Source organism: Mercurialis annua, linkage group LG2 (assembly GCF_937616625.2).
Source record: "Mercurialis annua linkage group LG2, ddMerAnnu1.2, whole genome shotgun sequence".
Classification (NCBI taxonomy): Eukaryota; Viridiplantae; Streptophyta; class Magnoliopsida; order Malpighiales; family Euphorbiaceae; genus Mercurialis; species Mercurialis annua.
In genome coordinates this window covers 14,053,218-14,064,293 of record NC_065571.1, presented here as the reverse complement: position 1 = coordinate 14,064,293, position 11,076 = coordinate 14,053,218, and the positions used below count along the sequence as shown (strand labels likewise).

Below are 11,076 nucleotides of genomic sequence, written 5' to 3'. Positions count from 1 at the left end.
ATAAAAGAAATTGGTGAAGAGGAAGAGGATGAAATTGAAAGAAATGGGAAGATAGACTCATAGAATACAACATTTATGGAAATGAAGACTTGCTTGGTTTGGACATTATAGAGTCTATATCCTTTAGTAGCAGTAGGATACCCCAAAAAAATGGATTTTACAGCTCTTGGATGATACTTTGTTGATCTTTGGATGTCAGTAGTGCAGGCATAAGAGAGACAGCCAAAGACCCTTAAATTGTCATAATCAGGAATCTTGGGATAAAGAACCTCAAAAGGAGTTTTCTGCTGCAAAACAGGAGATGGCACTCTGTTTATTAAATGAACAGCATGATGAACACAATCTGACCAAAACAATTGTGGTAAAGATGCTTCAAATTTCAAGGCTCTTGCCACATTCAATATATGTTGATGCTTCCTCTCAACTAGACCATTTTGTTGAGGAGTGTAGACACAGAAAGTCTGATGTATGACTCCCTTTGAATTAAAGAATGTATTCATAGCAAACTCAGCTCCATTATCTGTACGAATAATCTTTATTTTAACAGAAAATTGTGTCTCCACAAACTGGAAAAAATCCTCAATAATTTTCCTTGTTTGTGCCTTTAATTTCATGAGGAAAATCCATGTATATATGCTATGATCATCAACAACAGTTAAGAAATATCTGTGTCTATACATGGATGCTTGAGAAGTTGGGCCCCAAATATCCATATGGATTATATCAAAACAATTATTAGTGGTGGATGTGCTTAGAGGAAAAGAAAGTTTCTTTTACTTTGAGAAATGGCAAATGTCACAGTTTGAAATATTTGCAGAATATTGAATGGAAGGATTTATAAAATGTAAAATCTTTATTCTAGAATTAGACAAATGGCCAAGTCTATAATGCCATATAGTATTTGAATCAATACTAGATACAGAAGTGGAAAAACAAGATTTTACAGATTTAGAATTAGCATCACTATCTGCAAAAATAGGAGCTAGATGATGGAGGCCAGCCTTTTTCTTAGCTAAGCCAATCTTCTTCCAAGTATGGATTTTCTAAATAAGACAATTATCAGTGTGAAGGAAAAGACAATAGTTTGGATCATTTGTGATCTTACTAGCTGAAATAAGATTGAATTGAAAAAGGGGAACAAAAAGAGCATTTTTAAGAATGAGTTTTGAGAAAACTGTGACAGTTCCAATATGAGTTACTCGAACATGTTTATTATTAGGAAGGTTTATGAACACACCACTAATAGGTCTATAGTCATCAAAATAGTCCAAAGAGCATACTATATGGTTTGTAGCTCCAAAATCAACCAACCAATCAGTTTGAGTAAACTTTGTAGATAATAAACAGGTATGAGTCATACCTGAATAACTTGGTTGAGATGAGAATTTAGCAGCAGCAGTATTCACATGAGCATTATGATGACTTGAAACATGTTGGGAATTGACAGATGTATCATTCTTCTGTTGTAAAAGTGCTATAAGCTGTGAGCAGTGTTCTGGAGTAAAAGGGAAGTTTGATGATGGAGCAGCAACATTTGAAGTATTGAAAGAAGGAGCAGCAGCATTCTTGTGGTTCCACTGCCCAGAATTAGCAGAAGAAAGAGGAACAACCTCATTTGAATGATCATAGTCTTCATGAGAATCATCAGTCAAGTTAGAATCAACTTGATTGGCATAGCCAGGAGTGTTTGTTTTATACTTAGACAAAAAACCTGGTGGGAATCCATGTTTTCTGTAACACCTATCCACAGTGTGATTTGTGAGTCCACAATGAGAGCACAACATTGGCTTCTTATGGAAAAATTTCCTTTGAGAATTAGAATTCATTTTGCTATAATAAGCACTGTGATCAGGATTAGAACTGGAAGCAGCAAAGGCATTAACTTCTGTAGAATCAGTAAGTAATCCTTGTTGTCTTTCATGTCTCAAAGCCATTGAGAAAGCTTTGTTTATTGGAGGTAATGGCTCCAATAGCAAAATATGAGATCTGACAGTTTCAAAATTATCATTCAAACCCTTAATAAATCTGATCACATAGTCATTGTCCTGGTATTTCTTAATCAAATCATATCCACCACATTCACATTTTGGAGTACAGGAACAACTAGGAATAGGTCTAAAATTTATAAACTCATCCCAAAGAATCTTCAAATTGGTATAATATTCAGAAATAGACATATTGTTCTGTTTCAAAGAACAGATCTCATACTGCAAATCAGCAATTCTATCAGCATCACCTTGAGAAAATCTTTCTCTAAGGTTTTCCCAAATATCTACAGCAAAGTTAAGAAAACTTACACTTTGTGCAATTGATGGAGTTAAAGCTCTATAAAGCCAAGAAATCACCATATTATTACATCTCTCCCAAGATTCATAATTCCTATCATTTGGACTGGGTATGGCAATTGATCCATCAACGAACTTCAACTTGTTCTTTGATAATAAAGCCATGCGCATAGCTCTGCTTCATGTATGGTAATTCGTAGGATTCAGCTGCATTTTGACAAGCATTGTTGATGGATTTTCACTAGGGTGAAGGTAGTAAGGACTAGAAACAGATTCTTCAGGATTCATCGCCATTGTTGAACTTAACTAAATTCAACAGATAATCACAGAAAGACAAAGAGAAATCAAGCAAATTGCTTGTTTAAGAAGATAATCTCAAAGAAAAATTCAAAGAATCAGAGAAAATATGAATGAGAAAATGAGAGACAAAAGCTCTGATACCATATTGAACTTTGGCATGAAATATTAATTTTCTCATTAATCTTACAAGGCTGAGAAGAAGAATGCAAACACACAGAATGCGTGTTTTATCTAATCTAACTAACAAAAATGAATCTATAGCTAATTAGAGACTAGATACATTGACAGTTATTCTAATAACAGAACATGCACTCCTTGCTTAGCTCATACAACTCAGTCTGTTATTTCTTTCTTCCACGTCAGCAATCCAGATGAATCAATTCCTTTCTTCATGTAGCAATCCAGGTGAATGATCAGAAGTAACACAGTTTGTGTTTCTTGATCATGAAGCTTCTTCCCATTAAGCTTAGCTCAGCAGCAAATGTATAGACTAACAAAAATTAAAAATCATTTCTCCCCTCATGATGTGGAGAATATTCTCCAAATTCCGGTGAGTAATCGATTGCCGCCTGACAAGCTGTTTTGGACTACTAGCAAGAATGGGTTATATACAGTGAGATTTGGATATTTATAGAGATGTGGAAATGCTTCGGAGACCTCAAGACAGTTCATCGACGGAGGGTAGTGACACCGAAATATGGAAAAAGATATGGCATTGCCAAGTTCCGCCAAAGGCAAAGCACTTCTTGTGGAGAATTTGCCATAATGTATTACCTGTCAATGTGAATCTTGCAAGGAGACAGGTTCCAGTTTCTAGTGCTTGTCCTCGTTGTAATAATGGTGAGGAGTCTATCCTTCATTGTTTAAAGGAGTCTGAGGTAGGTTCGTGGATTATGGCTCCTCTCCCCGCTTAATCTTCGTGTGGACAGTTTTAGTTGTCAGTCGGCGATGGAATGGTTGAGGCTGGTGTTTGCTATATACGCTATAAATGGAGTATTTACAGACCTTTATTTAATGTATGTGGATCGTTTGGAATGACAGGAACAATATTGTCTTTGGGAATAATCGTTTGTCTCCCATGCACCTATTTAAAGATATCTAGAATATGATGATTGTGAAAGTTGGTATGAACCAAGAAAGCTACATCAGACTGAGCTCACTAGAGAAGGAATGGAAGTTACCTCCTGATCAGGTCCTTAAGCTGAACTCGGATGCGGCTGTTTCGGTGGATCGAAAGCTCTCAGTGGTTAGTGCGGTTTGTTGAGATTCTACCGGAGTTGTTTTAAGGTGTGGCGTCTCAGTTTTGCATGGTATTCTGAATGCGGAAATCGCTGAAACTTGTGCACTCAGGTTTGGCCTTTTTTTGTCTATGCCTCTTGGATTTTCCAGGCTTACTTGTGAACTGGTGATTAATAGGCTGCTGGATGATGAAGATTCTGCAGCAACTGATAGTGTTCAGCTGATTATTGAGGACTATTTCGAAGACCGCCATGGTCGTGAGGTTAGCTTTAAACACATTAATAGATCGTGTAACCAAGTAGCGCACTCGCTTGCTAAATGGGGTGTCTTTTTTGATAAGGATTGTATTTTTGACGGAAATGTTTTCTTTCCGGTTTGTGAACTTATTAATTTCGCTCCTTAATTAATAAAGTGCAATATTAATTCTAAAAAACAAATCATGAAATTAATTATAAAAATTTAGTAGAATTGTTAAGAATTTAAGATTCGAAATGGAAAACGAAGCATATGACATTAAATTTCAATATCTCTATCAATAATTGTTTGATTAGGTTTAATAAGGTGTAAACTATACAACCGAATGGAGAAAACTTGAAAAAATAGAAATTTAAGGGGAACATTCATAAAATATACTTTCTCCCTCCGAATATAATTATTATAATTATTAATTTTTAGTAAATTATATTTATTATAATTAATTTTTATATATTGTTTTTATTTAAAATTCACTATATATTGTTATTATTCAATGAAATGAGTTCATCATATAATATTATATAACATAAATTAAAACTATTTTGTGAAAATAATTCAATGTAGATAATTTTTTTTAGAACGGGAGAGTAATATTCTTTATTTTAAAGTTCGGTCATTGGTAGAGGTGTGTGTTTAAGGGAATGATAAGAAGATGCAAGGTGGAAGATATATAGATGAGTAATTGGTCAATTTTTGAAACTTCTAGGGATGATAATGAAAGATACTGGCTTCTTTTTTATCTTTCAAAATCTTACATATGTTGAATAATGTGAGTTCTAAAAAGAAAAGAATAACGTGAACAAATTATTTTAAAAATCCTCACATTGAATTATAATTTATATTTTAATTTTTTTATTTGAAAATCAAACAATTTAATCCATCTGTTTATTTTTGGTCCATCTGTTTATTTTTGGTGTTAGTCAACCAAGTAAAAAGATTTAGGGAGAAATTAATTTCAAACCCGAAAGACGAAATCATAGATAAAAACAAAAGTTGGGGACCAAATTATTTTTTTAAAATTAATTTTTTATTAAATCATGGTTGACAAATTCCAAAAATGAATGTAAGAACTAAATTGTTGACGGAAATAAAAATGAAAGACCAAATCATTTAATTTTTAAACAAAAGGGACCAGGTATGAATTATGATAGTTTTCCAAAGATCTCTATATTTCCGTTTTACCAAAGCCATCCATTGAAAGTAAAATGAATTTTTGTGTTTAGTTTTTCAAATTTTATTTATAAATTTAATTTTAAATAAAATAAAAAAATCATATATTGTATTTTCAGTATAAATGTAAATTTAAATTGTCAAAGTTAATTTGAACAAAACGCATATTTTATAGAAATTCAATTGAATAAAATTGTGAAATTCATTTGAATCAAACAAATTCTAAATTTGTTTATTTAAATTATGATAATTTTATATCAATTAATTTAAGACTAATAAGCTGAAAAACTACCAGCCTTTATTTATTTCTTAATACCACCTCGACCTTGTAACACAATCAATTTTATCCTATTTCGTATTTTTGACTTTCAATAGCACCATGGTCTTGTAAAACGGTCAGTTTTATCCTATTTCATATTTTTGATTTACAATAGCACCCTAAATCATCAAATTGAACTCTTTTATTTATTACTTATTTGAATTATTTTTAAGTTAAATGACTTGTTTGAATTTGTCCTAGTATAAAAAAGTATGATATAACTCTTATATTTAGTTGTTTTGAATATCCTTATAGTAATAAAATCATATAATTTTTTCAGCTTAGGATGCTATTAAAAGTTAAAAATACAACTTGGAAAAAGAAAAGTAAAGGTCAGTAGTTTTTCGGCCTGTTAGAATTAATTTAATTGCACAATGATATAATTAATTTATTATTGATATAATAATATTAACCTTTATAAATGTAAAAATATATCGTGATATTGTTTTTTTTACAATTACAAAATAAATTATGAACTTTAACATATTTTAAAAGTTTGGAGAATTACAAAACTTAACCTACTATTAATAAATTATTACAACAGTATCTCAATATGACATCTTTACATCTCATGTTTTTTTTATTTACCAAAATGATCTTTCTTGATGGAGTCTGTTTTCTTATTCGGTTTGTAACCTACAAAATAGGGTAGAAGCTAACCAGACAATTGTTATCCGATTAACTCTCTGATGCTAAAGTCAGTTTAGACTTGAGCAGTGTTTTCAGTATATGAATGTAATTGTGTTTTTAGACATACATCAATCTCTTTATATAGTAGTTGAGAGAATGCCTAGTAGATTAATTCGAATAGGAATGTGGTTCCTATTTAGTAGAGATTGAGTTTGAATAGGAAAGAGATTCCTTGTTCAAGAGGAAGTCTTACTCAGGAATATCTTCCTGAATAAAAATATCTTACTAAGTTGGAGTTTGTATCCGAATACGAAATATATTACATATATTCGGTCTTTTAGGTAAATCCCTTGAGCGACGTGCTTTCTCCGAATCTTCGGAGATATCGGTTCTTTTAGGAATTCAGTTGATTCTTTCTTAGGGCGAATCTCATGGATTCGGCCACCAATATTATTGGGTTCTTGTACTTTAGGCGAGAAATAATATTCTCCCGGAGGATACATTTTATGCGACTCGGTTCCACTAGGATTCGGTTTCCATCATTTCTTTGTTTTTTAATTACAAAAATACTTTTTTTTTACTTTTGTTTAACGTCTTTCTTTTATTGTTTTTGTATTTTGGTGGTGTTTTATGGTATTTTTATGATGTATTTATAGTGTTTTTATGGTGTATTTTTATGGTATATTTTTATAGGTTTTTATTGTAATACACATGCATTTGGTGTTATTTTTACTAAGAAAACCATAAATCAAATCGCTGTGTATAAAATTAGTAGCATCAAAATCAATATGTTCGATTAAAACATAAAATCACAAAAATCAACACGAAAAAACTAAAAGTTTAATTTCATTACCATAAGGTGCAATTGCAAGTAAATTTCTACCATAATCAATCACACCTAATCACAAATTACTCAACCAGATCTCATCTTATTGATTTTGTTTAAAGCAGGTTATAGAATATTATAAAGAACCCAAAAAATTGTCGGAGTTACAGCAAACAACAAAAACCAACCCTTATTATCGCTCACTGCGTCACCAATCACCGCAATCTGCTCAACCGCCAACGCCTCTGATGTTGCTGCAATAGCCCCGTTGCCGCCAACCAGCCGAGTCCAAGTTCAACAATCAATGCTGGCATTTTTGTACTCGTAACGCCATGGATTAAAAAAATAAAAATTTAAGAGGAAGAGAGAAAGAGAGAAAGAGAAAAAACAAGATTTGAAAGAAAGCGATACCGAGTGTAATTGCAAAATCATGGTATGTATTTGTGAAATTATTTTTCAAAATAGGGTAATTTTCAAATCTCCCTTAAAATTTTCATTCCAATGTTTTTTTATGAATTAAAATTTTATTAAAAACCGCAAAAACAAAAAGAACCCTCTACTCAAAGAGTTTTACCAAAGAATGCTACGACTCAATAAAAGAAGGAAACAAACTAAAATAGAAAAACACAGTCGGGACTTCTAAACAAATCTAAACCCGAATAAACTAAAAAAGGATTGTTACACTTGTAAAAGAACCCCGCATTAATGAAGCTCCAAAAAATAAGATCGTTTGAGGAGGAATTCTTATGTTGAAAAATTCTTCTATTGCGACACTTTCATATTTTCCGAATAAAAACTGACCGAAATCGCAGCTCAAAGCTTTATGCAACCACTGTTTGGAAAAATAGCGATCCATTGAAAAAAAAATCCTAAAAAGTGGATGATAACACTCAAGCTATACCCAACTTTTGAAAAACAACAATACCATATTTTCCTTAAAAAAATGCAATGCAAGAAAATATGATCCAATGTCTCAATATCCCCAGAAATATCGCAATCCGCATTACCATCAGAAATAATTATTCGAGAAGCCAAAAGACGAAAGAGTTGGAATACCTTTATAAAGCGTTGTCCACAGAAAATATCGGGAAATATCTAAATTCCAGCAAATAATGAAGGGAGGTCTGGTATGCGGAAGTGAAGGATCCGTTGATCTGAGAAACTTAGACATAGTTGCTGTTGTGAACCCTTTGCTGCCTTGCTTCCATATCAGCTCGTCGTCTTCATCCTCCACGCCTTGATTACCAGTATCGCCGTGATTAATTCTAAGATTAAAAAGATGCCCCTGCTTATTAAAATGGAGAGTTTCCTCTTGCCTTAGTCTCTTCGCCAACGCCAACCTGTTGAAGAAGCCATATTTTACTGTCGCGTGTTTCATATTTGAGAGTTGATATAAGCGAGGGAAAAGCATAGCTGCTGTTCCATTTCTAAACCACTTGTCGTTCCAGAGCGAGATAGATTGCCTGTTCCCAATAATAAAGCCAACATTAGATGTAAAAATTTGCTATGTAGCCGAATCTAATCAACAAGAATGCATAATGCCCTTACAGATGTAGGATTAGTGATTAGAATTTCCGTTTAAAATATTATTCCAAGTAGATAACGAGGAGCAAGAAGAAACAACCTCAAACCACAGAGAATCCCTTTTCGCCGAACGTAATTTCCAAAGCCATTTAAACAAGAAGCGTTGATTTTTTATCTCAAGTTATACACACTCAAACCACCTTTTTTAAAAGTCTCTTTAAATAATATTTCAGGAGATCTTACATAAGATTTTAGAAGTAGAATCACCTTTTCAAAAAAATCGTCTCATATAAGCTTTAAGATTAGATTGGACACTAACTGCCATGGCTAGAATGGACATAAAAAAAAATTAGGAGACTATAAAAAAACTGACTTCATCAGAACTAATCTCTTTGCGGCCGAAAGCAAATGCGTTTCCAAAGAGATAATCTTGATTCAAACCTTTGAATTCATGATCCCACGTAGAAACCGAAAGACGGCGCACAGCTAAAGGTAACCTAAGATAATTTATCGAAGAAGAATCAATACGGCAGTCCATAATTTCATCTGTTGGACTTAGATATGAGTCTGAAACATGAATACCAAGCAATAACTCTTGTATAAATTTATTTTCAGCCCTGAAATGAATTCAAAGCGCCGAAAAGTACACGTATCAAAAGGTAGAAAGAGAATGGTATCTTCAGCAAATTGGAGAACAGAAATTGGCTCAAAAACATCAGAGTAAGCAAACCCACAATAAGACCCATCTCCGTGGATTTCTACAGGATACGTTTCATCCACTCTGCAGCTAACACAAACAGGTAAGGAGATATATGATCTCCTTGCCGAACTCCCTTTTTAAGTGAAAAAGGATATGAAGGGCTTCAATTCACAAGGACAAAAGAAAAGGCTAAAGATAAAAAAAATACTCATCCACTATATCTAAATATTTGGAAAAGACATAGATCACATAACTTTCAACAAGTAACTTCAGCCTAGGCTGTCAAAAGCCTTGTGAAAAATAAATTTCAAAGCACGAAGACTGTTTTTCCTTCTCTTTATAAAATGAATTAATTCATTAGCAATCATAGCACAATTCATAATACTCTTTCCTTTAATAAAAGCGTGTTGACGGTCTGAAATCACAGAAGGAAAAAGAGGAGCTAATCCGATTGAAAGACACTTTGAAAGCAATTTATAAATTCCATTCACCAAGCTGATTGGGCGATAATCCCCAATATTTGTAGAACCCGAGACATTAGGAATTAAAACCATAAAAGATGAATTGATCTTCGCTATATGGGTGATCCCAGAAAGGCCAACGTGGTGGCGGATGCTTTGAGCAGAAAGTATGCAGGCAGTCTTGCACATATTAATATAATGTGTCGAACACCATTAGCTCATGAGATTCACAAGCTGTATATCCAAGGAGTTAAGTTTGATGTTTCAAACCTGGGAAGTTTGTTAGCTCAGTTGAGTATTCGACCAACGTTGATTTATCAAATTAAAGAGTTAAAAGCGGAGGATCCTCAACTGAAACGATTGATAGATGAAGTTTAATAAGGAAAAAATCAAGATTTCAGCAAATTCAACGGAACGTTAAGGCATGGTACTAGATTGTGTGTGCCAAATCTGGATGACTTGAGACAAAAGATCATGGAATAAACCCATGGATCGATGTATAGTATACATCCTGGATCAACCAAGATGTATCGTGACATCATGAAGGACATATATTGGTGGAATGAAATGAAGAAGGACATCGCAGAGTTTGTAGCCAAGTGCCCGACTTGTCAGCAAGTCAAGTTGGAACATCAACGACCATTTGGATTTCTTCAACCTTTACCTATTCCAGAATGGAAATGGGAAAGGATCACCATGGATTTTGTAGTTGGATTGCCAAAGACATAAAGAGGTTTTGATTCTATATGGGTGATTGTGGATCGTATGACAAAGTCCGCACACTTTATTCCCATCAAGATGACGTACTCAGCAGCGAAGTTAGCACAAGTGTATATAGACAAGATTGCCAATTTACACGAAGTTCCTGAATCGATTGTCTCTCATAGAGGTTCAATTTTTACCTCTCATTTCTGGAAAAGTTTGTAAGAAGCATTGGGAATGCAGTTAGACTTCAACATTGCTTTTCATCCTCAGACAAACGGTCAGTCTGAAAGGACGATTCAAACATTAGAAGATATGCTTTGTTTATGTGTTTTGGCTTTTGGAGGAACTTGGGATACATACTTACCATTGGTAGAGTTCTCTTATAACAACTGTTATCATTCGAGCATTGAGATGGCTCAATATGAGGCCCTATATGGACAGAAGTGTAGATCCCATATCTGTTGGGATGAGTTCGGAGAAAGAAAGTTCACAGGAGCATAGATTATTCAGATTACCTCGGAGAAGGTACCACAGATTAGACAACGTTTGAACACTGCTTTCAGTTGACAGAAGAGTTATGCAGACCCAAAGAGAAAGGATATAGAGTTTAAAGTCGGAGATTGTGTTTTTCTCAAGGTATCACCTGTGAAAGGTGTAGTTCG

The 11,076-nt window shown here is 33.5% G+C and overlaps 1 protein-coding gene across 1 annotated transcript; it reads right to left on the bottom strand.

The window, feature by feature from the left end:
- Positions 1–773: 773 nt before the first annotated feature.
- On the bottom strand, positions 774–2,456 carry LOC126668239 (uncharacterized). Its single transcript, XM_050361444.1, has 2 exons — positions 1,140–2,456; positions 774–1,043 (listed from the first exon to the last, which is right to left on the bottom strand). The coding sequence occupies exons 1-2, from the start codon at positions 2,454–2,456 to the stop codon at positions 774–776; spliced, it is 1,587 nt and encodes a 528-aa protein (XP_050217401.1).
- Between the last annotated feature and the right edge of the window lie 8,620 nt (positions 2,457–11,076).